Here is a 25,915-nt window from a genome sequence, read left to right as displayed (position 1 = left end):
GGTGTGTGTGTGGGGTGTGTGGGGTGTGTGTGTGTGGGGTGTGTGTGTGTGGGGTGTGTGTGTGTGTGTGGGGTGTGTGTGTGTGTGGGGTGTGTGTGTGTGTGGGGTGTGTGTGTGTGTGGGGTGTGTGTGTGTGGGGTGGGGGTGTGTGGGTGTGGGGTGGGGGTGTGTGGGTGGGGTGGGGGTGTGTGGGTGGGGTGGGGGTGTGTGGGGTGGGGGTGTGTGTGTGTGTGGGGTGGGTGTGGTTGTGTGTGTGGGGTGGGTGTGGTTGTGTGTGTGTGGGGTGGGTGTGGTTGTGTGTGTGTGGGGTGGGGGTGTGTGTGTGTGTGTGTGGGGTGGGGGTGTGTGTGTGTGTGTGGGGTGGGGGTGTGTGTGTGTGTGTGGGGTGGGGGTGTGTGTGTGTGTGTGGGGTGGGGGTGTGTGTGTGTGTGGGGTGGGGGTGTGTGTGTGTGTGGGGTGGGGGTGTGTGTGTGGGGTGGGTGTGGTTGTGTGTGTGGGGTGGGTGTATGTGTGTGTGTGGGGTGGGTGTATGTGTGGGGTGGGTGTGGGTGTGTATGTGTGTGTGGGGTGGGGGTGTGTGTGTGGGGTGGGGGTGTGTGCGTGGGGTGGGGGTGTGGGGTGGGGGTGTGTGTGTGGGGTGGGGGTGTGTGTTTGGGGTGGGTGTGGTTGTGTGTGTGGGGTGGGTGTATGTGTGTGTGTGGGGTGGGTGTATGTGTGGGGTGGGTGTGGGTGTGTATGTGTGTGTGGGGTGGGGGTGTGTGTGTGGGGTGGGGGTGTGTGTGTGGGGTGGGGGTGTGTGTGTGGGGTGGGGGTGTGGGGTGGGGGTGTGTGTGTGGGGTGGGGGTGTGTGTTTGGGGTGGGTGTGGTTGTGTGTGTGGGGTGGGTGTATGTGTGTGTGTGGGGTGGGTGTATGTGTGGGGTGGGTGTGGGTGTGTATGTGTGTGTGGGGTGGGGGTGTGTGTGTGGGGTGGGGGTGTGTGTGTGGGGTGGGGGTGTGGGGTGGGGGTGGGTGTGGGTGTGGGTGTGGGGTGTGGGTTTGGGGTGGGTGTGGGGTGGGTGTGGGGTGTGTGTGTGTGTGTGGGGTGTGTGTGTGTGGGGTGTGTGTGTGTGGGGTGTGTGTGTGTGGGGTGTGTGTGTGTGGGGTGTGTGTGTGTGGGGTGTGTGTGTGTGTGGGGTGTGTGTGTGTGTGTGTGTGGGGTGTGTGTGTGTGTGTGTGGGGTGTGTGTGTGTGTGGGGTGGGGGTGTGTGTGGGGGTGGGGGTGTGTGGGTGGGGTGGGGGTGTGTGGGTGTGTGTGTGGTGTGTGAGTGTGGGGTGTGAGTGTGGGGTGTGGGGTGGGGGTGGGTGTGTGTGTGTGGGATGTGTGTGTGTGTGTGGGATGTGGGGGTGTGTGTGTGGGGTGTGTGTGTGGGGTGTGTGTGTGTGGGGGGGGTGTGTGTGTGTGGGGGGTGGGGGTGTGTGGGTGTGGGGTGGGGGAGGGGGTGTGTGGGGGTGGGTGTGTGTGTGTGTGGGGTGTGTGAGTGTGGGGTGTGGGGTGGGGGTGGGTGTGTGTGTGTGTGGGATGTGTGTGTGTGTGGGGTGTGTGTGTGTGGGGTGTGTGTGTGGGGTGTGTGGGGTGTGTGGGGTGTGTGGGGTGTGTGGGGTGTGTGTGTGTGTGGGGTGTGTGTGTGGGGTGTGTGTGTGGGGTGTGTGTGTGGGGTGTGTGTGTGGGGTGTGTGTGTGGGGTGGGGGTGTGTGGGTGTGGGGTGGGGGTGTGTGGGGGTGGGTGTGTGTGTGTGTGGGGTGTGTGTGTGTGGGGTGTGTGTGTGTGGGGTGTGTGTGTGTGTGGGGTGTGGGGTGTGTGTGTGTGTGGGGTGGGGGTGTGTGGGTGTGGGGTGGGGGTGTGTGGGTGTGGGGTGGGGGTGGGTGTGGGGTGGGGGTGTGTGGGTGTGGGGTGGGGGTGGGGGTGTGTGGGGGTGGGTGTGTGTGTGTGTGGGGTGTGGGGTGGGGGGTGTGTGTGTGAGTGTGGGGTGTGGGTGTGTGTGTGGGGGTGTGTGTGTGGGGTGTGGGGGGGTGTCTGTGGGTTGTGGGGGTGTGTGTGAGTGGGGGGTGTGTGTGAGTGGGGGGTGTGTGTGAGTGGAGGGTGTGGGTGTGTGAGTGGGGGGTGTGGGTGTGTGAGTGGGGGATGTGGGGGGTGTGGGGGTGTTTGTGGGGGGTGTGTGTGGGGGGTGTGGGGGTGTGTGTGTGGGGTGTGGGTGTGTGTGTGTGGGGTGTGGGGGTGTATGTGAGTGTGGGGGTGTGTGGTTGTGTGTGAGTGTGGGGGTGTGGGTGTGTGGGGGTGTGTGGTTGTGGGGGTGTGTGGGGTGGGGGTGTGTGTGTGTGGGGTGGGGGTGTGTGTGTGTGTGGGGTGGGGGTGTGTGTGTGTGTGGGGTGGGGGTGTGTGTGTGTGGGGTGGGGGTGTGTGTGTGTGTGGGGTGGGGGTGTGTGTGTGTGTGGGGCGGGGGTGTGTGTGTGTGTGGGGCGGGGGTGTGTGTGTGTGTGTGGGGCGGGGGTGTGTGTGTGTGTGGGGTGGGGGTGTGTGTGTGTGTGGGGTGGGGGTGTGTGTGTGTGTGGGGTGGGGGTGTGTGTGTGTGTGGGGTGGGGGTGTGTGTGTGTGTGGGGTGGGGGTGTGTGTGTGTGTGGGGTGGGGGTGTGTGTGTGTGTGGGGTGGGGGTGTGTGTGTGTGTGGGGTGGGGGTGTGTGTGTGTGTGGGGTGGGGGTGTGTGTGTGTGGGGTGGGGGTGTGTGTGTGTGGGGTGGGGGTGTGTGTGTGTGTGGGGTGGGGGTGTGTGTGTGTGTGTGGGGTGGGGGTGTGTGTGTGTGTGGGGTGTGTGTGTGTGTGTGTGGGGTGGGGGTGTGTGTGTGTGTGTGTGGGGTGGGGGTGTGTGTGTGTGTGTGGGGGGTGGGGGTGTGTGTGTGGGTGTGGGGTGGGGGTGTGTGGGTGTGGGGTGGGGGTGTGTGGGGGTGGGTGTGTGTGTGTGGGGTGTGTGTGTGTGGGGTGTGTGTGTGTGGGGTGTGGGGTGGGGGTGGGTGTGGGGTGGGGGTGTGTGGGTGTGGGGTGGGGGTGGGGGTGTGTGGGGGTGGGTGTGTGTGTGTGTGGGGTGTGGGGTGGGGGGTGTGTGTGTGAGTGTGGGGTGTGGGTGTGTGTGTGGGGGTGTGTGTGTGGGGTGTGGGGGGGTGTCTGTGGGTTGTGGGGGTGTGTGTGAGTGGGGGGTGTGTGTGAGTGGGGGGTGTGAGTGGAGGGTGTGGGTGTGTGAGTGGGGGGTGTGGGTGTGTGAGTGGGGGATGTGGGGGGTGTGGGGGTGTTTGTGGGGGGTGTTTGTGGGGGGTGTGTGTGGGGGGTGTGGGGGTGTGGGTGTGGGGGTGTGGGTGTGGGGTGTGGGGGTGTGTGTGTGGGGTGTGGGGGTGTGTGTGTGGGGTGTGGGGGTGTATGTGAGTGTGGGGGTGTGTGGTTGTGTGTGAGTGTGGGGGTGTGTGGGTGTGGGGGTGTGTGGTTGTGGGGGTGTGTGGTTGTGTGTGTGTGGGGTGGGGGTGTGTGTGTGTGGGGTGGGGGTGTGTGTGTGTGGGGTGGGGGTGTGTGTGTGTGGGGTGGGGGTGTGTGTGTGTGTGGGGTGGGGGTGTGTGTGTGTGGGGTGGGGGTGTGTGTGTGTGGGGTGGGTGTGTGTGTGTGTGGGGTGGGTGTGTGTGTGTGTGGGGTGGGGGTGTGTGTGTGTGTGTGGGGTGGGGGTGTGTGTGTGCGTGTGTGTGGGGTGGGGGTGTGTGTGTGTGTGTGTGTGTGGGGTGGGGGTGTGTGTGTGAGTGTGGGGTGGGGGTGTGTGTGTGAGTGTGGGGTGGGGGTGTGTGTGTGAGTGTGGGGTGGGGGTGTGTGTGTGAGTGTGGGGTGGGGGTGTGTGTGTGAGTGTGGGGTGGGGGTGTGTGTGTGAGTGTGGGGTGGGGGGTGTGTGTGAGTGTGGGGTGGGGGGGTGTGTGTGAGTGTGGGGTGGGGGGGTGTGTGTGAGTGTGGGGTGGGGGGGGTGTGTGTGAGTGTGGGGTGGGGGGGGTGTGTGTGAGTGTGGGGTGGGGGGGTGTGTGTGGGGTGGGGGGGTGTGTGTGGGGTGGGGGTGTGTGTGTGGGGTGGGGGTGTGTGTGTGTGTGGGCTGGGGGTGGGGGTGTGTGTGTGTGGGCTGGGGGTGTGTGTGTGTGTGTGTGGGCTGGGGGTGTGTGTGTGTGTGTGTGTGGGGTGGGGGTGTGTGTGTGTGTGTGTGTGGGGTGGGGGTGTGTGTGTGTGGGGTGGGGGTGTGTGTGTGTGGGGTGGGGGTGTGTGTGTGTGTGGGGTGGGGGTGTGTGTGTGAGTGTGGGGTGGGGGTGTATGTGTGTGTGGGGTGTGTGTGGTTGTGTGTGAGTGTGGGGTGTGTGTGGGTGTGTGTGAGTGTGGGGCGTATGTGTGGGTGTGGGTATGTGTGTGAGGTGTATGTGAGTGTGGGACGGTGTGTAGGGCTATGTGTGGGGTATATGTGGAGTGTATGTGGGTGTGCATGTAATTGTGTATTGCTGTGGGTGTGGGGTGTGTGTGTGGGTGTGTATGTGGTGTATGTGTGTGTACGTTGTGTGGGGGTCTGTGTGGGTGGGTGTTTCATTTTTTTTGTCTTGCTGGGTGTGCGCGTGTGTGTGTGCGTGCAGTTGTGTAGATAAATGTGAAAGGCATATCTTAGCAGGACTTATACACTTAATGGTAAGGTCCCAGGGAGTGTTGCTGAACAAAGAGACCTTGGAGTGCAGGTTCATAGCTTCTTGAAAGTGGAGTCGCAGATAGATAGGATAGGGAAGGCAGTGTTTGGTATGCTTTCCTTTATTGGTCAGAGTATTGAGTACAGGAGTTGTGAGGTCATGTTGTGGCTGTACATGATATTGGTTAGGCCACTGTTGGAATATTGTGTGCCATTCTGGTCTCCTTCCTATCGGAAAGATGTTGTGAAACTTGAAAGGGTTCAGAAAAGATGTATAAGGATGTTGCCAGGATTGGAGGATCTGAGCTATAGGTAGACGTTGTTTTCCCTGGAGTGTCAGAGGCTGAGGAGTAACCTTATAGAGGTTTACAAAATTATGAGGGGCATGGATAGGATAAATAGACAAAGTCTTTTCCCTGGGGTCGGGGAGTCCAGAACTAGGTTTAGGGTGAGAGGGGAAAGATATAAAAGAGACCTAAGGGGCAACGTTTTCACACAGAGGGTGGTACGTGTATGGAATGAGCTGCCAGAGGATGTGGTGGAGGCTGGTACAATTGCAACATTTAAGAGGCATTTGGATGGGTATATGAATGGGAAGGGTTTGGAGGGATATGGGCCGGGTGCTGGCAGATGGGACTAGATTGGGTTGGGATATCTGGTCGGCATGGACGGGTTGGACTGAAGGGTCTGTTTCCGTGCTGTACCATCTGTGAATATATGACCCTAGTTGTGTGTGTGTGTGTGTGGGCGTGGGTGAGTGTGTGTGGGTGTGATTGGGTGTGTGGGTAAGTGTGTGTAGGTGTGGGTCAGTGTGTGGGTGAATGTGAGTGGGTGGGTTGGTGAGTGTGCGTGGGTCTTTGTGGGTGTGGGTCTGTGTGTGTGGGGGTGAGCTTAGGTGAGTGTGTGGGTGTGTGTGGGTGTGGTGGCGTGGGTGTGGGGGTGTGGCTGTGTGTGTGGGCGTGTATGTGGGGGGTGTGGCTCTGTGTGGGGGTTGTGTGGGTATGTGTGTGTGTCTCTGTGTGGGGGGTGTGGCTGAGTGTGTGGGGGTTGTGGCTGTTTGTGGGTGTGTGTGTGGGGCTGTGTGTGTCGGTGTGTGTGTGTCTATCTGTGTGTGGGGATGTATGTGTGGTTGTGTGGTTCGGGTGTGTGTGTCTGTATCTGGATATGTGTGGTGTGTGTGTGAGGGGGTGTGGCTGTGTGTGGGTGTGTGTGTGGCTGTGTCGGGTGTGTGTGTCTATATCTCTGCGTGTGGGTGTGTATGACTGTGTCTGTGTGGGGGTGTGTGTGTCTGTGTCTGTGTGGGAGTTGTGGCTGTGTGTGGGGTGTGTGTGTGGGGGGTGTGTGTGTGAGAGGTGTGGCCGTGGATGAGTGTGGGTGTGTGTGTGGGAGCTGTGGCTGTGTGTGGGGGGTGTATGTGTGGGGGGTGTATGTGTGGGGGATGTGGCTGTGTGTGGGGGATGTGTGTGGGGGTATGTGTGGCTGTGGCTGTGTGTGGGGGGGTATGGGGTGTGCGTGTGTCTGTGTTTGTGTGGGGTGTGGCTGTGTGTCAGTGAGTGTATCTGTGGGTGTGTCTGTGTGTGGGTGAGTGTGTGTCTCTATGTGTGTGTGTGTGGGTGTCTGTGTGTGTGTATAGGAGTGTGGGTGAGGGTGTGTGTGGGTGTATGGGGTGGGGGGATGGCAGAGTGTAATGTTTCTAAAATAGGTGATGTGAACATAAGGAATCTGAGCAGGAGGTCCAGACTGAGTTGGTGAAACCTCAGCGTACGGAGTTTAGTTTAGGGAAGAGAGAGGTCATACCATCTGTAGGAAGAATCAAAAGGCAAAATATTATTAAATGGAGAGAAACTTCAAACACGTTCAGCACAAAGGGTGATCTTGGGCATGAAACACAGAGTGTTAGTGTTCAGGTGCAGCGGGTAAATGGAATGTTGGCCTTTATTGCTGGGGTGGGGGGGGGGTTGGAGTACAGAAATCAGGAAGTCAGCTGTACAGAGTGTGGGTGAGGCTGCCCATGGAGCAGTGTGTACAGCCTTGGGCCTTGTGTTTCAGAAGTGGATATACTGGCATTGGAAACCGTTCAAGAGAGATTCACTAGGGACTGCTTACTGGAATGAAGGAGCTGACTCATCATGACCAGCTAAACAGGCCGGGCTTTTGTTCATTAGGGTTTAGGTGAATGAGGGATGATGTTAGTGGAACATGCAAGATCCTGAGGGGGGATGATGAAAGGGTAGGGGTTGAGAAGATGTCTCCATGAGTGAGAGAGTCTCAGACGAGAGGACATTGTTATAGAATGTGGGGACATTCCTTTAAAATTGAGATGGGAAGGAATTTCTCCTCCCAGAGGGTAGTGAGTGTCTGTGATTCTCTATCTCGGAAGAGTTGTGGAACGAGGAGGCAGACAGACATTGATAGGTTGACCACCACACAGTGGGGCGGAGAGGGGGTGTGGAGGCCTGAGGCTGGTCATGATCTTGTTGAATGGCTGGGCAAGCTAGAGGGGCTGAATGGCCTACTCCTGCTATTCCTTACGCTTTAGGACATTCTCATTTTAACCAAACCTTCGGTTCTATTTGAACATTGGAGTGGCTATTGAGACATGCAGTTGAGAGATGGAAGGGCCAATGACGGGAGGTCAGGGGAGGGTCAGAGGTCACATGCAGTTGGTGTTGGCGCATGTCCTGTGTATTGGTGTGGGCTGGGGCTGGGTGGGGGGAGAGTGAGGGTTTCTTGCTGTTGGATGCCCTTGGCTCTGTGCCCAGTGGAGTGACCTTTGTCTGTTTGTCTGTCTGTCTGCTGTTAGGCTCTGTGTGCTGCGGTGGTTACCAGTGACCTGGAGGAGACCATGTCCCTGGTGTTCTGTGGGGCCGATGTGAGCTGTTTCTCTGGGGACCCTGACCTCCCATCTCCAGTTGACCTGGCCCAGCAAGCAGGCCAGGCTCTCCAGGTGGAATTCCTCAATCGGAACAAAAACGCAGGTGAGTCTACTATCCCCACCAGCACCTCCCTCACAATCCCATTGGGTACGCAGTCCATTCAGCCCATCCCAGGCTGCTCCACCATTCTCCGCCAGGGTCGGAATCCATCTTATTGCTGTTTTCCCACGCCATCCCTTGATGCCATCAGTGCCCAGAGGTGTGAATTTCCGTCCTGAGCTTACTCAGTGACTGGGATCTCCCAGCTAGAGAGCTCCAAAACGTCACCAGCTTCCTTGTGAAGAGATTCCTCTTTCTCCCAGTCCCAGGTCACCCTTATCCTGACACTCTGCACCCTGATCTTCCCTGCATCCACTCTACTGAGCCACAGAAACGTAGAAAACAGGAGGAGGCCATTCAGCCCTTCGAACCTGCTCCACCATTCCAGATGATCACGGCTGATCCTCCAACCCAGTCCCCTGTTCCTGCTTCCTCCCCCATACCCTTTGATCCCTGTATCCCCTGAGAACTCGATCTAACTCCTGGCCTTAACCACTTCCTGTGGCAGAGAATTCCGCAGGCTCTAGAGGAGGAACTGCTTCTCCCAGAGAGTAGGGAATCTACGGAATTCTCTGCCCCAGGAAGCAACAGAGGCAGCTTCATTAAATATATTCAGGACCCAGTTGGATGGGTTTCTGCCTGGTTGGGGAATGAAGGGTGATGGGGATAATGCAGGGAGGAGGGGCTGGGATGATGGACAGATCAGCCATGGCCTTAGTGAATGGCGGAACAGGCTCGACGGGCCAAATGGCCTACTCCTGCTTCTATTCCGCTGAAACACAGGAAACGGCCATTTGGCCCATCGAGTCTAGCACTCAGGACCGAGATGAGGGGAAATACTTTTACTCAGAGGGTGATGAACATTTGGGATTCTCGATCCCAGGGGCTCAGTCTTTCAGAACATTGAGGTAGAGGTTGATACATTTTTGATGATCGGTGGGGTAAAGGGTTAGATTCACAGACACTATTACTCTCTGGGTGAAGACATCCCTCCTCATCTCAGCCCTAAATGGCCTAACCCATATCCCCTTAGAGCAAGTAAGCTTCAGTATCCTAAAGCCCTGTAAGAATTCTGTATGTTTCTGTGAGATTGCCCTAATCCTCTTAACCATCAGAGAATTAAGACCCAGGGCCCTCTCCCTCTCCTCACTGGGCAGTCATCCCCTATCGCCAGGGTCACTCTGCTGACCCTCTGCTGTGAAATGGGGAGACTGAAAGTTGCCTTGTTCCCAGAGACTGCTCCCTCGTTAGAGAGGGAGAGGGAGAGGGAGAGACAGGGAGAGAGGGAGGGGGGAGAGGGAGAGTGGGAGAGAGAAAGAGGGAGACGGAGGGAGAGAGACGGACGGAGGGAGAGAGAGAGAGAGCCATCTATCTGATGGAGATTTAACCTGAGGGTCAGCACACCTCTGGCGAGGGGAGAGGGTGAGCAGGTGGGACTCTCTGTAATCTCGGCCGGTGCGGCTTTACAGGGAGAAGGCTTCCCCCTGGGTAGGGGGTGATGATCTGGAACCTGGGGGTCACAGGCTCAGGGTACGGGGTGGATCATTTTGGACTGAGATGGGAAAGATTCCAGTGATCATGTTGAATGGGGGAGCAGGATCGAAGGACTGAACGGCCTACTGCTGTTCCTAATTTGTACGTTTGTTTACGTTCAGAGGGAGTTGGGGGGGGGGGCCTGGCGATCTCAGGCTGAAAAGACAGCGAGAGGTGGAAACCACTGTCCCATTTAAAAGCGAAACACCCGACAGTACCCCAGGCTGCGGGGCTTGGGGGGGTGTAACTGACAGTGGGCGAGTGGGGCCCATCATGGAAATAATGTTCCTCAGCTGCTCAGACACAATGGGCTGAACGGCCTCCTCCTGCTGCTCGTTTCTGTGTTTCGTGGGGCTGGTGGTTTGTGACTGGGCCTGTTGATGTGATCTGTAATACTCGACCTCAAGGGGGCGTTGGAAGAGGCTTCAGTCAGAACCTTCGAAAGGGGATTGGGTAAGGGTTTTTGGAGAAGACTTTGTGGGGGGCTGTGGGGAGAAGGTCGGGGGTTGTGTGGGGTGTGGGGGTGGAGTATTGGACAGCTCATTCACAGAGCCGGCGCTGCACGATGGGCTGTGTAGCAGTTGTTGTTGTAAACAGTTTGCCTATTGGTTTCCTGACTTTTATACACCAGCAGCTGGCACTATCCCTGAGGTGCTGTGGTGGCTACAAGAGCAGGCCAGAGGCTGGGAATCCTGCAGCAAATAACTCACCTTCAGACTCCCCAAAGCCTGTCCACCATCTACAAGGCCCAAGTCAGGAGTGTGATGGAATGCTCCCCTCTTGCCCTGGATAGGGGCAGCTCCAACTACACTCATGAAGCTTGACACCATCCAGGACAAAGCAGCCCACACTTGATTGGCACCACATCCACAAACTTCCCCCACCGTCGCTCAGTAGCTGCAGTGTGTACCATCTATAAGGTGCCCTGCAGGAACTCACCAAAGATCCTCAGGCAGCACCTTCCAAACCCACCTTCCATCTAGAAGGACAAGGGGCAGCAGATACATGGGAACACCACCCCCCTGCAAGTTCCCTTCCAAGCCACTCCCCATCCTGACTTGGAAAAATATCGCCGTTCCTTCAGTGTCACTGGGTCACAATCTTGGAATTCCCTCCCTCAGGGCATTGTGGGTCTACCCACAGCACACGGACTGCAGTCCACCTTCTCAAGAGGTAACTAAGGCCCTACCAGTGCCACCCACGTCTCACAAGGGAACTGAGAAGAAGGTCACAAGTCTGGCTCTTACTGGGAGGCCTTTGGTAATTCTGGTTTGTGAACATGTTTTAACGTCATCTTTGAGAGATGTACCAGTTCCTGAGGCAGGATCCTCACCAGATCCTCTGGTTGGTCAGTCCCCTTCCTAAATCTGTAGTGAACCACTCCCACCCCCATCCTATGTCTCTCACAATCTGGCCTATGGGTTGACCGACAAATTGGTCTTGTACCCCCCAACCTCCCATCAGATCTCCCTGAAAGCCCTACGTGTCTAAAGGTTCGAGGAGTATCCTAGCAACCTCATGATGCGGTGGTACAGGAGCCATTGACCAAACACGGCTGTGGGACTCTGTCTCATCTGAAAGTCATGTGACACCAAATTGAGGCTTCCTCTTGAGTGGCTCACTATCCCCAGAAGACCCAGACTTCCCTCCCTCCCTGCCTCGGTTCTGTATCCTGGTCAATATTTGTCCCTCGATCACTGAACCCAATGATTTTCACATTGCTGTTTTTGGGATCTTGCTGTGCGCCACTTGCCTGGTTGTGTTTCCTGCCCTTCTCAAAGTGGGATATTAACGGCAGCTCCCTGCTCTGGGTTTGTTACGTTGCAGAGACTCCGCGTTTAGAGTTGGGATATTTCGATAGGCAGTATTACGTAGCCCCTCCATCCATCACACACAACGGCTACCTCTACAAGACAGCATCCATGGGTAAACCAATCACAGAGAAGAAATCCAGAGAAGGTAAGTCACCTGATTCACTCTGAGCTTTGTCCTTTACAAGGGTCAATGATGGAGAGATGTCCTCTTTAACAGAATCCTCTATGGAGAGATCCTCCCTTTGACAGGGATCCCCAATGGAGAGGCTTCCCCTTTAACAGGAATCCCAGTTGAGAGGTTCCCCCTTTAATAGGGATCCCGAATGGAGAAATTCCCCCTTTGACAGATCCCCAATGGAAAGAGATTTCCCCCTTTGATAGATCCCTGAATTAAGAGATTCCCCTTTGACAGGGATCCCCAATGGAGAGGCTTCCCCTTTAACAGGAATCCCAGTTGAGAGGTTCCCCCTTTAATAGGGATCCCGAATGGAGAAATTCCCCCTTTGACAGATCCCCAATGGAAAGAGATTTCCCCCTTTGATAGATCCCTGAATTAAGAGATTCCCCTTTGACAGGGATCCCAAATGGAGAGATTTCCCCCTTTAGACAGATCCCCAAATTGAGAAATTCCCCTTTAACAGGAATCCCAGTCGAGAGATTCCCCCTTTTAACTGGGATCCCTAATGGGGAGATTCCCCTTTAACAGGGATCCCGAGTGGAGAGATTTCACCTTTAACAGGGATCGCTAGTGGATAGATTCCCCTTTAACAGGGATCCCGAGTGGAGAGATTCCCCCTTTAACAGGGATCCCTAATGGAGAGATTCCCCTTTAACAGGGATCCCTAATGGAGAGATTCCCCTTTAACAGGGATCCCGAGTGGATAGATTCCCCCTTTAACAGGGATCCCTAATGGAGAGATTCCCCCTTTAACAGGGATCCCGAGTGGATAGATTCCCCCTTTAACAGGGATCCCGAGTGGAGAGATTCCCCTTTAACAGGGATCCCGAGTGGAGAGATTCCCCCTTTAACAGGGATCCGAGTGGAGAGATTCCCCCTTTAACCGGGATCCCTAATGGAGAGATTCCCCTTTAACAGGGATCCCGAGTGGAGAGATTCCCCCTTTAACAGGGATCCCGAGTGGAGAGATTCCCCCTTTAACAGGGATCCGAGTGGAGAGATTCCCCCTTTAACAGGGATCCCGAGTGGAGAGATTCCCCCTTTAACAGGGATCCCTAATGGAGAGATTCCCCCTTTAACAGGGATCCCTAATGGAGAGATTCCCCTTTAACCGGGATCCCTAATGGAGAGATTCCCCTTTAACAGGGATCGCTAATGGAGAGTTTCGCCTTTTAACAGGGATCCCGAGTGGAGAGATTCCCCTTTAACAGGAATCCCTAGTGGATAGATTCCACCTTTAACAGGGATCCCGAGTGGTGAGATTCCCCTTTAACAGGGATACCGAGTGGAGAGATTCCCCTTTAACAGGGATCCCGAGTGGAGGGATTCCCCCTTTAACAGGGATCCCGAGTGGATAGATTCCCCCTTTAACAGGGATCCCGAGTGGAGTGATTTCCCCTTTAACAGGGATCCCGAGTGGAGTGATTTCCCCTTTAACAGGGATCCCGAGTGGAGAGATTCCCCTTTAACAGGGATCCCTAATGGAGAGATTCCCCCTTTGTCAGGAATCCCTAATGGAGAGATTCCCCTTTAACCGGGATCCCTAATGGAGAGATTCCCCTTTAACCGGGATCCCTAATGGAGAGATTTCCCTTTAACAGGGATCGCTAATGGAGAGTTTCGCCTTTTAACAGGGATCCCGAGTGGAGAGATTCCCCTTTAACAGGGATCCCTAATGGAGAGTTTCGCCTTTTAACAGGGATCCCGAGTGGAGAGATTCCCCTTTAACAGGGATCCCGAGTGGAGAGATTCCCCTTTAACAGGGATCCCGAGTGGAGAGATTCCCCCTTTAACAGGGATCCCGAGTGGAGGGATTCCCCCTTTAACAGGGATCCCGAGTGGAGTGATTTCCCCTTTAACAGGGATCTCGAGTGGAGAGATTCCCCTTTAACAGGGATCCCGAGTGGAGAGATTCCCCTTTAACAGGGATCCCTAATGGAGAGATTCCCCCTTTGTCAGGAATCCCTAATGGATAGATTCCCCCTTTAACAGGGATCCCTAATGGAGAGATTTCCCCTTTAACAGGGATCCCGAGAGGAGAGATTCCCCCTTTAACAGGGATCCCGAGTGGAGGGATTCCCGCTTTAACAGGGATCCCGAGTGGAGGGTTTCCCCCTTTAACAGGAATCCCGAGTGGAGAGATTCCCCCTTTAACAGGGATCCCTAATGGAGAGTTTCCCCCTTTAACAGGGATCCCGAGTGGAGAGATTCCCCCTTTAACAGGGATCCCGAGTGGATAGATTCCCCCTTTAACAGGGATCCCGAGTGGAGGGATTCCCCCTTTAACAGGGATCCCGAGTGGAGGGATTCCCCTTTTACAGGAATCCCGAGTGGAGAGATTCCCCCTTTAACAGGGATCCCGAGTGGAGAGATTCCCCTTTAACAGGGATCCCGAGTGGAGGGATTCCCCTTTTACAGGAATCCCGAGTGGAGAGATTCCCTTTAACAGGAATCCCGAGTGGAGAGATTCCCCCTTTAACAGGGATCCCGAGTGGAGGGATTCCCCTTTTACAGGAATCCCGAGTGGAGAGATTCCCCTTTGACAGGGATCCCGAGTGGAGAGATTCCCCTTTAACAGGAATCCCGAGTGGAGAGATTCCCCTTTAACAGGGATCCCTAATGGAGAGATTCTCCCTTTGTCAGATCCCCATTGGAGAGATTCCTTCTTTAACAGGGATCCCCAAATGGACAGACTCTCCCTTTCAAATGGGGCCCTTGGTAGTGAGACCCCCTTGTTTGAGGAACGCTCGATAGTGACATTCCTGTTTGGAAAGGCTCGCTGCGAGCGAGTCTTGCTCTGGGATCGGAGCCAGGATGCTGTCTGTCCACATTGGATCCGATCTGTTTGATGGGCTCACCGTTCGCGACGTCGTTCATGTGTAACCCCCCTCCAGACTTGCAGCTGACTCTGTTTCTGTTGATGTTGTGGTAGAGTTCAGCAAGCGATGGTGTGTCCTGGATAACGGGTTACTGAGTTACTACGAGAGTGACAGGAACTCCACGCCCAATGGGACCATTGAGATGCGGGACGTTGTGTGTCTCAGTATCAATAGTCCAGCGGCACACGGGTAGGTGCTGAACAAACTCTGCGTCACTCTGTCGGCTGGCAGGTTACACCCTGTGGGTGCTGAATTGTACAAACCATCAAACATTGTCATTTTCAGTTTGGAATGTTTGGGAAATTGTCTGATTGCTGCTCAGGACAAATCAATTCACACCGGGCTTCACCAGGAGCAGAAACGATCTCCATTTACCAAACTTTTAGCAAATGGCAGTGAAAAGCTGATGTCTAATCTTCCACCACGCAACTTGAACTCTGACCCCTTTCGAACCCGTGAATACAGACCGACACATTCACAGTTAAAAACTCAAAAACCACACAACACCAGGTTATAGTCCAATAGGTTTAATTGGAAGCACCCTAGCTTTCGGAGCGACGCTCCTTCATCAGGTGATTGTGGGGGGCTCGATCATAACACAGAATTTATAGCAAAAATTTACAGTGTGATGTAACTGATATTATACATTGAAGAATTGATTGTCTGTTAAGCCTTTCATCTGTTAGAATACAGTGATAGTTTCACTTCTTTCATGTGTAAATCACAAAACCCTTTTTTTTTAAAAGAAATTGGGTTAGCTGTTAACAATGGTGATAGCTAGACAATATGTTGAAAAGACAATTGAGCCCTCCACTACCACCTGATGAAGGAGCGTCGCTCCGAAAGCTAGTGTTTCCAATTAAACCTGTTGGACTATAACCTGGTGTTGTGTGATTTTTAACTTTGTAAACCCCAGTCCAACACCGACATCTCCAAATCATGACAGTTAAAAACAATCACAAGACAGACAGTTTGACCCAGATATAATGGGTGGGAAAAAGAAAATAGACTGGGATTGATTTCCTGCAGATCAAAAGATCCAACTTCAAAGGTGATTGAAATCATCTCACACGATGTGGGTGCCACTGGTTGGGCCAGTGTTTATTGCCCATCCCTAATTACCCACAGGGCAGTTAAGAGTCAGCCACATTGCTGTGGGTCTGGAGACACATGTAGGCCAGACCAGGTAAGGATGGCTGATTCCTTCCCATTGGTGAACCAGATGGGTTTTAAAAGAGCTGCCAGTGGTTTCATGATCCTCGTAACTCTAGACTTTTATTGAATTCAAATTCTACCCTTTACTGTGGCGGGCTTCAAACCCAGAACGTGACCTGGGTCTCGAGATTAACAGTCCAGTGATAATACCATTAGGCTATCATATCCTCTGACCATAAAGTATTTAACTTCCTACCATCTCGAAAGTACTCTGATCTAGCGTTTATCAGGCCACGATGGATAACCTTTACTTGCTCAGATTGACCTCTGTCTGCCACAGTTTAGCCCACTCAGAAAAACCCTTGGACAATGTGCGTGTGTCTGGAGTACACTTGCCAACCGGAGAGAGTGGCATTGTATCACAGAGGTGCTCCCCCCTGTGTGTGAGAGGGAGGAGCGATGTGGAGTTATCTGTGTCGGGCTGGGGCAGGCAAGGTCAGAACTCAGACGACACCAGGTTATAGTTCGACAGGTTTATCGGAACTGACTTCACCTGAGGAAGGAGCAGTGCTCTGAAAGCTTGTGATTTCAAATAAACCTGTTGGACTATGACCTGATATTGTGTGACCTCTGACCTTGAGTGTTAGGAGGACTAACAGGAGAGTTATTCTGGATCTTGTTGGCTGATCTCTGTGTGCTTTGTTGCTCAGGTCAGCGAGCCTTCAATTTTCGCTCAGGGGTTAAACGTTCCCTCACCAAATGTTTCCAATTTTCTTCCCTCGCCTTCAGGTTCGAACACACATTTGAGGTGTTCACAGACTCTGAACGTCTGTTCATGTTCGGGACAGACAACGCACAGTCCAACAAAGCCTGGGTCAAATCCATTGCCAAGGTAACGCACCGTCGGAACGGTGGGGGGGTCCAAAAGCTGAATTTGGGCAGCGCCTTTCAGATTGAGCCAAGTCCCCTCCCAGCCCATGAAGTGCTGTCTGTGATGTAGCTGATGTTACAACGCAGGAAATGTCACTTACTGCACAGCAAGATCCCACAAACAGCAACCCGACCCGATGATTGGTTTTTTAAAATTTGTGTGTGATGTTGATTAAAGACCATGGCACTCGTGAGGCCTTACCAACAGACAGCATTCCCCAGCACTCCAGCAGCCTCTCAGTATAGCACTGCAGCATGGACCATGGATACACATAGACACATGGGAACTCACTCTCACATGGACACACACACACACACACACAGAGTCTCTCTCTCTCTCTCTCTCACTCACACACACACACACACACACACACACACACACATTCTCACTCATGCATACACTTACATACACACACACAGAATCTCTCCCTCACAGTCTCTCTCTTTCCCTCTCTGTGTCTGTGTCTCTCTCACTCACTCACTCACTCACTCACTCACTCACTCTCTCACACACACACACTCACTCATACACACACGGAGTCTCTGTCTCACACACTCACTCATGTACATTCTCATACATAAGCACACACACTCTCTCACTCATACGTAAACTCACTCATACACACAAACACAGTCTCTCTCTTTCATACAGAGTCTTTCTCACACACACACACACACTCATGTCTTACACTCACTCATGTACACACTCATACACAAGCAACACAGAGTCTCTCTCACTCATACATAAACTCTCTCACACACACACAGTCTCTCTATCTCTCTCACACACACACACACATACGTGTGCTTGCATGTATACACGCACTCTCACATGTCCGTGCACACATGTTCACCCTTACAGGTACAGGCATTCCTCAGGCGGTACCATGGAGCACATGGACTCGGTTCCATGTGAGCAGCTGGCCCCTTGTGGCTGCTCATTGCTGTGTGGTCGTGTGTGCCCCTTGTTGGAGATGCAGGTATTTTCCAGGTGGGGTTAGTGAACAGCAACCCCTGACCTGGATTCTCCATCTCCAAACGCTCCTGTTGGGGATTCTGGACCCCACTGTCGTTTTCCTGATTTAAGAGTGACTGTCTCCTCTTCTGTTCTCTCTGCAGTCCTTCCTCCCGGCTGGGATTGACCTCCTGAACCACGAGTTTGAGCGGATCGGGCGTTTACAATACAAGGACGGTCTGAATCTGGAGCAGGTGAAGGTGGGCTGGTTTGCGCTGGTGAGCTCCACGCTCTACGTCTGGTTCCAGGATTCCGACAAAGAGGAGGCCATTAACCTGAGGAAGCTACAGGAGTTGTGTAAGGCGGTATCTTCCATCTTCACCCTGTGTTCATCCCTTCCAATCCTTCCAAGTCCATTCCCAGCCCCTGTTCCTCCCAAACCCTTCCCCGGCTCTTATAGTTCTTAGAGCTAAAGGATCACAGGTTATGGGGGGAGAGCAGGGCCAGGGGCTTGAGCTGGATGAGAATGGTGGAGCAGGCCCGAAGGGCTGAATGGTCTACCCCTGTTATTTTTGATGTTCCTCTGTCTCCTGTTGTGTTGCTCACTCCTGGTCATCTTGCGCTTGTGTGCAGTGAGCAATTTGGCAGAGTCGGGGAAGGACATTGTTCACCAGAACCTCAGGATTTCTCAATTCACGTTCCACCCACCACACAGTCCCCCTTAACACGTCATTTCATTCCCGAGACCTGGGGGGGGGGCGGGGGTAGCAGGGAATCAGGAAGGATCATGGGATGTTGGCCCTTATTTCAAGGGGGTTGGAGTTTAAGAGTAGGGAGGTCTTACTGCAACTGTACAAGGTGCTGGGGAGGTCACTGATGGAGCACTGTGAGCTGTTCCCATCCCTTATTTAAGGAAAGATATCATTTCATTGGAGGTAGTGGAGAGAAGGTTCACTAGGATGGTCCCTGGGATGGGGAGGGATTGTTTTCTGAACAAAGGTTAAACAGGTTGGGACACTACTCCCTGGAGTTTTGAAGAATGAGAGGGGATCTCATTGAAACATCCAGGATTCTTAAGGGGCTTGAGTGGGTCAATGCTGTGAGGATGTTTCCCCTCATGGGAGAGTCTAGGACCAGAGGGCACAGTCTCAGAATAAAGGGGCACCAATTTCAGACTGAGATGGGGAGGAATTTCTCCTGAGGTTTGAGAGTCTTTGGAACTCCTCGTCACAGAGAGCTGTGTGGGCAGAGTCCTTGTGGATATTTAAGGCTGAGAGAGATTTTACATCAGTCGGGGAATGAAGGGATACAGGGAAAGGGCAGGAAAGTGGATGTGAGGAATGTGGGATCAGCCATGATCCTATTGAATGGGGGAGCTGGCTCGAGGGGCTGAATGGCCTGCTCCTGTTCCTCTTCCTGATGGTCTTTCTCATCCCAATATTCCAAAGGTCATAAATACAAAACAAAAACCGTTTTTCCCTGTTACCGAGGTTACTATTAAAATACCCAAACACAATTATTAACAAAGGAAACTTTAATAAAGATGCAGTAATTGCTTAACGTACACAATTAGTAATAAATGCTTATCTCTGTATATAACTGCAATACACACATGTGCACACCATACGCACCTGTACACACGTACACGTACACACATGCACCACGTACACGCACATACGTACACAGCAGACCCACACACATACATGGACATGCCCTTGTGTACTTACATAAACAAATACACACACACACACACACACACACACACACACTACGTGCGGGCATACATGCACATGCTCACGTGGATGTGTGTACTTACACAGACACAGGAAACAGTAACAGATTTGACTTGAGTAATTGACTTTCTCAGAGTTTGCCAGTGGGTCATTCTGAAGCAAAAGGACAATGTGTAGTATGTGCTGGAATCTCATGGTCTGGCAGGGTTGGTCAAATCACTCATCAGACAAGATTATAGGTTAGAAAACGTAGAAATATAGAAAATAAGAGCAGGCCATTCAGCCCTTTGTGATCATGGCTGATCATCCAGCTCAGTCCCCTGTTCACTCTTTCTCCCCCACATCCTTTCATCCCTTTCGCTCGAAGAACTGGATCATTCTTGAAAACATTCAGTATTTTTGCCTCACCGGTTTTGTGTGGTAGTAAATTCTGCAGTGGCAGGGTCAGGCAGAGTGGGTAAAAGGGACATTGTGCTCGACAAATCCACTGGGATTGGTAAAGGATGTAACCAGCAGTGATGGTAAGGGGAGCCAAAGGATGTGGTTCACTGGGACTTTGAGAAGGTCCCTCAGGAGAGATGAGAGTCCATGGCATTGGCTGCTGTGGCCTAAAGTGAATAGAGAACTGGTCATGATTTGGAGACGCTGGTGTTGGACTGGGGTGTACAAAGTTATAAATCTCACAACACCAGGTTACAGTCCAACAGGTTTAATTGGAAGCACCAGCTCTCGGAGCGTCGCTCCTTCATCAGGTGGTTGTAGAGAATAAGATAGTAAGAGACAGATTTATAGCAAAAGTTTACAGTGTGATGTAACTGAAATTATATATTGAAAAAGACCAGGAGTGATTCCGGGTAAACCTGTTGGACGATAACCTGGTGTGGTGTGATTTATAACCTGGGAGAACGGCTGGCAGACAGGAAACAAAGCCTGGGATTATCCAGGTCTCCCACCCAGTGGCAGCCAGTGGCAAGTGGAGGAGCCCAGGGCTCATTGCGAGGTTACCAGCTCTCCCAATATATATTCATGATTCACCACTGCACCCTGGTGTTCCAGTAGTTCCCCAATGGTCTGGGCGTGGGAATACAGGAAATACCTTCTGCATGGCAAGATCCCACAAACAGTAAGGTGACGAGGGGTCCGAGAGCCTGTTTCAGTGATGGATGGGCCCTGAGGACACGGAGGGGAAACACACCCCAGTTCTTCCTCCGAGAGGCATGCTGTGGGATCTTGCCATGCCAGCTGAGGGGGCGGGCAGCGTGTCAGTCTGATGACAGCTGTTTTTGGTGATGTAACCTGACCGGACAAAGTGGGAGGGGCTCATCAATGATGTTGTTGTTTTTACAGCGGAGCAGCCTGACCACGATGTCCTGGTGCTGGTGGAGAAGAGACGGTAAGACCCAAGGAAGGAGGCCACTCTGCCCACAGGCCTGCACTGCTATCCCATACAATTGTGGCCTCAGCTCCATCCTCCTGTCTGCCAATGCCACCCCCTCCTTAATTAATTCTGGTACTCCCTCAGCACTAACCCTCCGACAGTGCGGCCCTCCCTCAGCACTGACCCTGTGACAGTGCGGCACTCCCTCAGCACTGACCCTCCGACAGTGCGGCACTCCCTCAGCACTGACCCTCCGACAGTGCGGCACTCCCTCAGCACTGACCCTCTGACAGTGCGGCACTCCCTCAGCACTGACCCTCCGACAGTGCGGCACTCCCTCAGCACTGACCCTCCGACAGTGCGGCACTCCCTCAGCACTGACCCTCCGACAGTGCGGCACTCCCTCAGCACTGACCCTCCGACAGTGCGGCACTCCCTCAGCACTGACCCTCCGACAGTGCGGCACTCCCTCAGCACTGACCCTCCGACAGTGCGGCACTCCCTCAGCACTGACCCTCCGACAGTGCGGCACTCCCTCAGCACTGACCCTTTGGCAATGTGGGACACCCTCAGCACTGACCCTCCGACAGTGCGGCACTCCCTCAGCACTGACCCTCCGACAGTGCGGCACTCCCTCAGCACTGACCCTCCGACAGTGCGGCACTCCCTCAGCACTGCCACTCCGACAGTGCGGCTCTCCCTCAGCACTGCCCCTCCGACAGTGCGGCTCTCCCTCAGCACTGACGCTCTGACAGTGTGGCACTCCCTCAGCACTGACCCTTTGGCAATGTGGGACACCCTCAGCACTGACCCTCCGACAGTGCGGCACTCCCTCAGCACTACCCTCCGACAGTGTGGCACTCCCTCAGCACTGACCCTTTGGCAATGTGGGACACCCTCAGCACTGACCCTTTGGCAATGTGGGACACCCTCAGCACTGACCCTCCGACAGTGCGGCACTCCCTCAGCACTGACCCTCCGACAGTGCGGCGCTCCCTCAGCACTGACCCTCCGACAGTGCGGCGCTCCCTCAGCACTGACCCTCTGACAGTGCGGCACTCCCTCAGCACTGACCCTCCGACAGTGCGGCACTCCCTCAGCACTGACCCTCCGACAGTGCGGCACTCCCTCAGCACTGACCCTCCGACAGTGCGGCACTCCCTCAGCACTGACCCTCCGACAGTGCGGCACTACCTCAGCACTGACCCTCCGACAGTGCGGCACTCCCTCAGCACTGACCCTCCGACAGTGCGGCACTCCCTCAGCACTGACCCTCCGACAGTGCGGCACTCCCTCAGCACTGACCCTCCGACAGTGCGGCACTCCCTCAGCACTGACCCTCCGACAGTGCGGTGTTCTGTGTGAGTGTGATTTTTGTGGTAGGTGTGATTTGAAGCTGGAACCTGGTTAGTGCCGAGAGATGTGATGTGGTGAGCGGAGATGATAATAAGGTGTTGACGCCGTTATGTCACAGTGCCTCCCCTCCTCTTCCCCCCCCTGCAGGACCCTGTACATTCAGGCAGAGAGGAAGCTGGACTTTATCGGCTGGAACAGTTTGATCCAGCGAGCCGCGGCCAGTGCGGGCAACACTCTGTCTGAGCAGCAACTCACCGATGAGGACATCCCTGTCATTGTCGACCGATGCATTGCCTACGTCACCCAGTACGGTGAGTCACCTCTGCCCCCGCGCACCATGCTGGGTCAGCTCCGCCATCTTGGGTTGGTGGGTGGTGGGGATCATGTGACCTCTGTGTTTGTCCTCGTACGTGGTCCCAGCACCTGTTCCCAGGGAACGAGGAGATCTGGTGGTGCGATGGGGATTTTGGAAACAGTTGCACGTGAGAGGTAGTTGGCCTCTCGAGCCTGCTCCAGTGTTCATTTGTGAGATGGTTGAGCTTTCACTTCAACACCATCTTCTCCCATTGTCCCTCAATCTGTTTAACTGGAACACCACCCCAAGCAAGTTTCCCCCCCAAGCCGCTCATCATCTTGACTTGGAAATATATCCTTCAGTGTCGCTGGGTCAAAATCCTGCAGTTCCCTCCCAAAGGCAGCTCACCCCAACCTTCTCAAGGGGCAACTAGGGACGGGCAATAAATACTGGGCACCTACATCCACAAATGAATAAAGAATAATGTTGAGAAATGCCTCGCGGTATACTCGCTGGACTGTTAATCCAGAGACCCAGGGAATGCTCTGGGGACCCAGGTTCAAATCCTGGCACAGCAGATGGTAGAATTTGAATTCAATGAAAATAACGTGGAAGTAAGAGTCAGATATTTTAGGGATATTTACGCGACTCTTGGATTGGCACATGGGTGATAGTAAAATAAAGGGTATGTAGGTTCGTCTGATCCCAGAGTAGGACTCGGATTTCACCAGTTTCCTCATTTCCCCTCCCCCCAGCCTGTCTCAGTCAAATCCATCAAATTCAGCACCGCCTTCCTAACCTGCAATCGTCTTCCCGACCTCTCCGCCCCCACCCCAGCCTGACGTATCACCCTCACCTTGACCTCTTTCCACCTATCACATTTCCGACGCCCCTCCCCCAAGTCCCTCCTCCCTATCTTTTATCTTAGCCTGCTGGACCAACTTTCCTCATTCCTGAAGAAGGGCTAATGCCCGAAACGTCGATTCTCCTGTTCCCTAGATGCTGCCTGACCTGCTGCGCTTTTCCAGCAACACATTTCCATCTCTGATCTCCGGCATCTGCAGACCTCACTTTCTCCTCCCAGAGTAGGATCAAGGTTGGCACAACATCGAGGGCTGAAGGGCGAGTGAGGTTCTAATGATAACCATTGTTGGGAAAAGCCCACCCAGTTTACTTTAGAGAGGGAAACTGCCATCCTTACCCAGTCTGACCTACATGTGACTCCAGACCCACAGCAATGGGGTTGACTCTTCAACTGCCCTCTGGGTAATTCGGGATAGGCAATAAATGCAGGACCATCCAGTGACGCTATTGTCCAATGAGTGAAGAACTAGTTCACGTCTCACTGAGGCTGAACCTGGTTCCTCCAATTTCCTGATAACCTTTCACCCCCTTCCCAGATGATCAAGTCGCTTCCGAGCTCTGCTTGAAAAAAACATTCTAGGCCTTTGCTCCCAACATCCTTCCAGGAAGAGCTTTCCGAAGACTCACGACCCTCCGTGAGAACGGTTCTCCCTTCATTGTTGTCTTAGATCGGAGACCACCTCATTTTTAAACCCATCGAAGACAGAGATGAGGAGGACCGTCCTCTTTCAGGGGGGAGTGAATCTGTGGGTCTCCTTGCTACACAGGGCTGTAGGGGCTGGGTCATTACGCAGACTCAAGGCTGAGAGACCGAGGTTGTGAATCAGGAAGGGGCATTGATGGTCATGGGTGGGGAGGGGGAAGGCAGGAAGGTGGAGCTGAGGATTATCAGATCGGCCACAATCTCCTGGAATGGGGGAGCAGACTCGATGGGCTGAATGGCCTCCTTCTGCTCCCATGTCTTTAAAATCATGGGCCTACCTGGGGGGTTGACAGATGGAGGTAAGGGGGGCAATGCTGGAGGGTTAATTGAATATTTTGCATCTATGTTTACCAATGGGGCAGGCCATGTTAACAGGGGAGGAGGGGGAGTTAGTGGGTAAAGAAGTGGGATTGGATAATATAGAATCTAGGAGCAGGAGTAGGCCATTCAGCCCTTCAGACCTGCTCCACCATCCCATATGATCATGGCTGATTATCCGACTCAGTCCCCTCTTCCCGTTTTCTCTCCCATTCCTTTTGATCCCTTTATCCCCAAGAACTCTATCTAACCCCATCTTGAAAACATTCAATGTTTTGGCCTCAAACGTTGTCTGTGATAGAGAACTCCCCAGGCTTCGCACTCACTGGGCGAAGACATTCCTCCCCATCTCGGTCTTACCCTGTATCCTCATCCTGTCCCAGTCACCAGGAATATCCTTCCTGTGTTTGCCCTGCCTGCTGTGGCTGGGACGTTCCAGGTATTTGGTGTGATGGTGGCTGAGGCCCTGTCGTTGTAATCCCTGATTTGCTGTCCCGCAGGTTTGACCTCCGAGGGGATTTACAGGAAGAGTGGACAGAAGTCGAAGACCACCAGCCTGCTGGAGATGTTCTTGAAGGACGCTCGCAGCGTGCGGCTGAGGGAAGGGGAGCATCAGGTCGATGATGTCTCCAACACTCTGAAACGGTTATTCAGGGAGAGTATCGGAGAGAGCGTTTTCACCGACCAGATCTACCAGGACTGGCTGCACGCTTCGAGTATGTGAGGAATCTAGCTGCCCTTTCTGAAGCGTACACGGTCGCTCTCTCCTGAAGCTGCCAAGCTTTAAACTGCTCCGGAAGGACAGTCATTGGACCCGAGATATTAAACGCTGTTTTTCTCTCTCTCCTGCTAGCAGACCTGCTGAGTTTCTCCAGCACTCGGTGTTTCAGTCCAAAACTCAGGGTTGGGGTGGGGGGGGGGGGGGGGGGGGCGGGGCGGGGTTTGGCCAAGTTGCTGCGACAAAGAGAGGCTGTGACAGGATGTAACGCAGAGAGACACTGATCTAAAACCATCAGCTAACTGAGCTAAGGAAAGGTTCTTGGACAGCAGTGAGTAATGAAGATGCTGAATTGAATTGGCCTTATTGTCCCCATGTATTCACGTGAGAATAATTGAATCCCTATACTGTGAAAACAGGCCATTCGGCCCATTGATTCCATACCCCACTACCCCCCACCCAAAGGTCCAGCGCACCCTATCCCTGGAACCCTGCCTTTCCCATGGCCAATCCACTGAGCTCCACATCCCTGGCACTCTGGGCTAATTTCCCATGGCCAATCCACCCTAACCTGCACATCTTTGGACTGTGAGAGGAAATTGGAGCATTTGGGGGAAACCTACCCAGACACGGGGAGAATGTGCAAACTCCACACAGACAGTAGCCCGAGACTGGAATTGAACCCGGGTCCCTGGTGCTGTGAGGTAGCCGTGCTAGCCACCGTGCCACCCCAGATGAGTACAGTGAAAAGTTTACAAGTCACCACTTACACCAGCATCTTGGGTACGTGGGTATTGCTTCTTCAGTTTGTAACAATGTCACTGACACACTGCGCTATCTTGGGTACAATCTTTACGTACAGGATTGAGAAATGGATGCAGGTCCGTTTGTGATGTTGAATTGAGGGATTGGTTGAGGTTTGGGCTTGGCCAGTGGGGATTGACATCCAGCAGCAGGAGGTAGGGGGGAGGGGGTGGAGTGGTCTGGTGAAAATGGGAACCTCACACCCAGCCCCCATTGCATGTCAGGCCATTGAGCCCTCTTCGCAAATGGGACTAACCCCCCCCCCCCCACCTCCTAAAGGCCGCGTCAGTGCGAGGAACTCCAGTGTCATGGCCGCCCAGACGACTCATGAGTAATCCCGCTCCTTCTCGAAGGAAGGGCGGGTAGGGTACCAACGCAGCAATGAAACTGTCGCAGTCGTTCTGTAAACCCTTGGTTTTCCTGTATTTCTCAGTGATTCCTGAAGAGAAACAGAAGATCCTGCAATATCAGAAGCTGTTCATGTGTCTACCCAAAGTCAACCGGGCCACGCTGAAAGCCTTGATCAACCACCTGTACTGGTAAGACCATGGTTCCCACTCACTCAACCCTGCACCAGCACCTCCTGCACCCCAAAGGGGTCACCCG

At 53.8% G+C, this 25,915-nt stretch overlaps 1 protein-coding gene across 8 annotated transcripts in view; it reads left to right on the top strand.

The window, feature by feature from the left end:
* The window catches only part of arap1 (ArfGAP with RhoGAP domain, ankyrin repeat and PH domain 1), a 209,758-nt gene that overhangs the window by 134,545 nt on the left and 49,298 nt on the right, over positions 1-25,915 (top strand). For all 8 annotated transcript variants that reach the window (XR_015757500.1, XM_087988447.1, XM_087988448.1 and 5 more), the window contains 9 exons: positions 7,525-7,699; positions 11,057-11,188; positions 14,154-14,289; positions 16,045-16,147; positions 17,305-17,497; positions 20,221-20,266; positions 21,755-21,918; positions 24,288-24,503; positions 25,743-25,848. Coding sequence is in view for 7 of the 8 variants with exons in the window: in XM_087988447.1 (XP_087844573.1) it covers positions 7,525-7,699; positions 11,057-11,188; positions 14,154-14,289; positions 16,045-16,147; positions 17,305-17,497; positions 20,221-20,266; positions 21,755-21,918; positions 24,288-24,503; positions 25,743-25,848 (1,271 nt within the window). In the remaining variant the exon portion in view is untranslated. The remainder of the gene's footprint in view (positions 1-7,524; positions 7,700-11,056; positions 11,189-14,153; positions 14,290-16,044; positions 16,148-17,304; positions 17,498-20,220; positions 20,267-21,754; positions 21,919-24,287; positions 24,504-25,742; positions 25,849-25,915) is intronic.

The sequence above is a fragment of the Chiloscyllium plagiosum genome, unplaced genomic scaffold, assembly GCF_037043375.1.
Source record: "Chiloscyllium plagiosum isolate Xiang-an unplaced genomic scaffold, Cpla_swu_hap1 HiC_scaffold_6, whole genome shotgun sequence".
Classification (NCBI taxonomy): Eukaryota; Metazoa; Chordata; class Chondrichthyes; order Orectolobiformes; family Hemiscylliidae; genus Chiloscyllium; species Chiloscyllium plagiosum.
The sequence above is the reverse complement of the archived record's forward strand: the minus strand, read 5'-3'. Positions and strand labels throughout refer to the sequence as shown.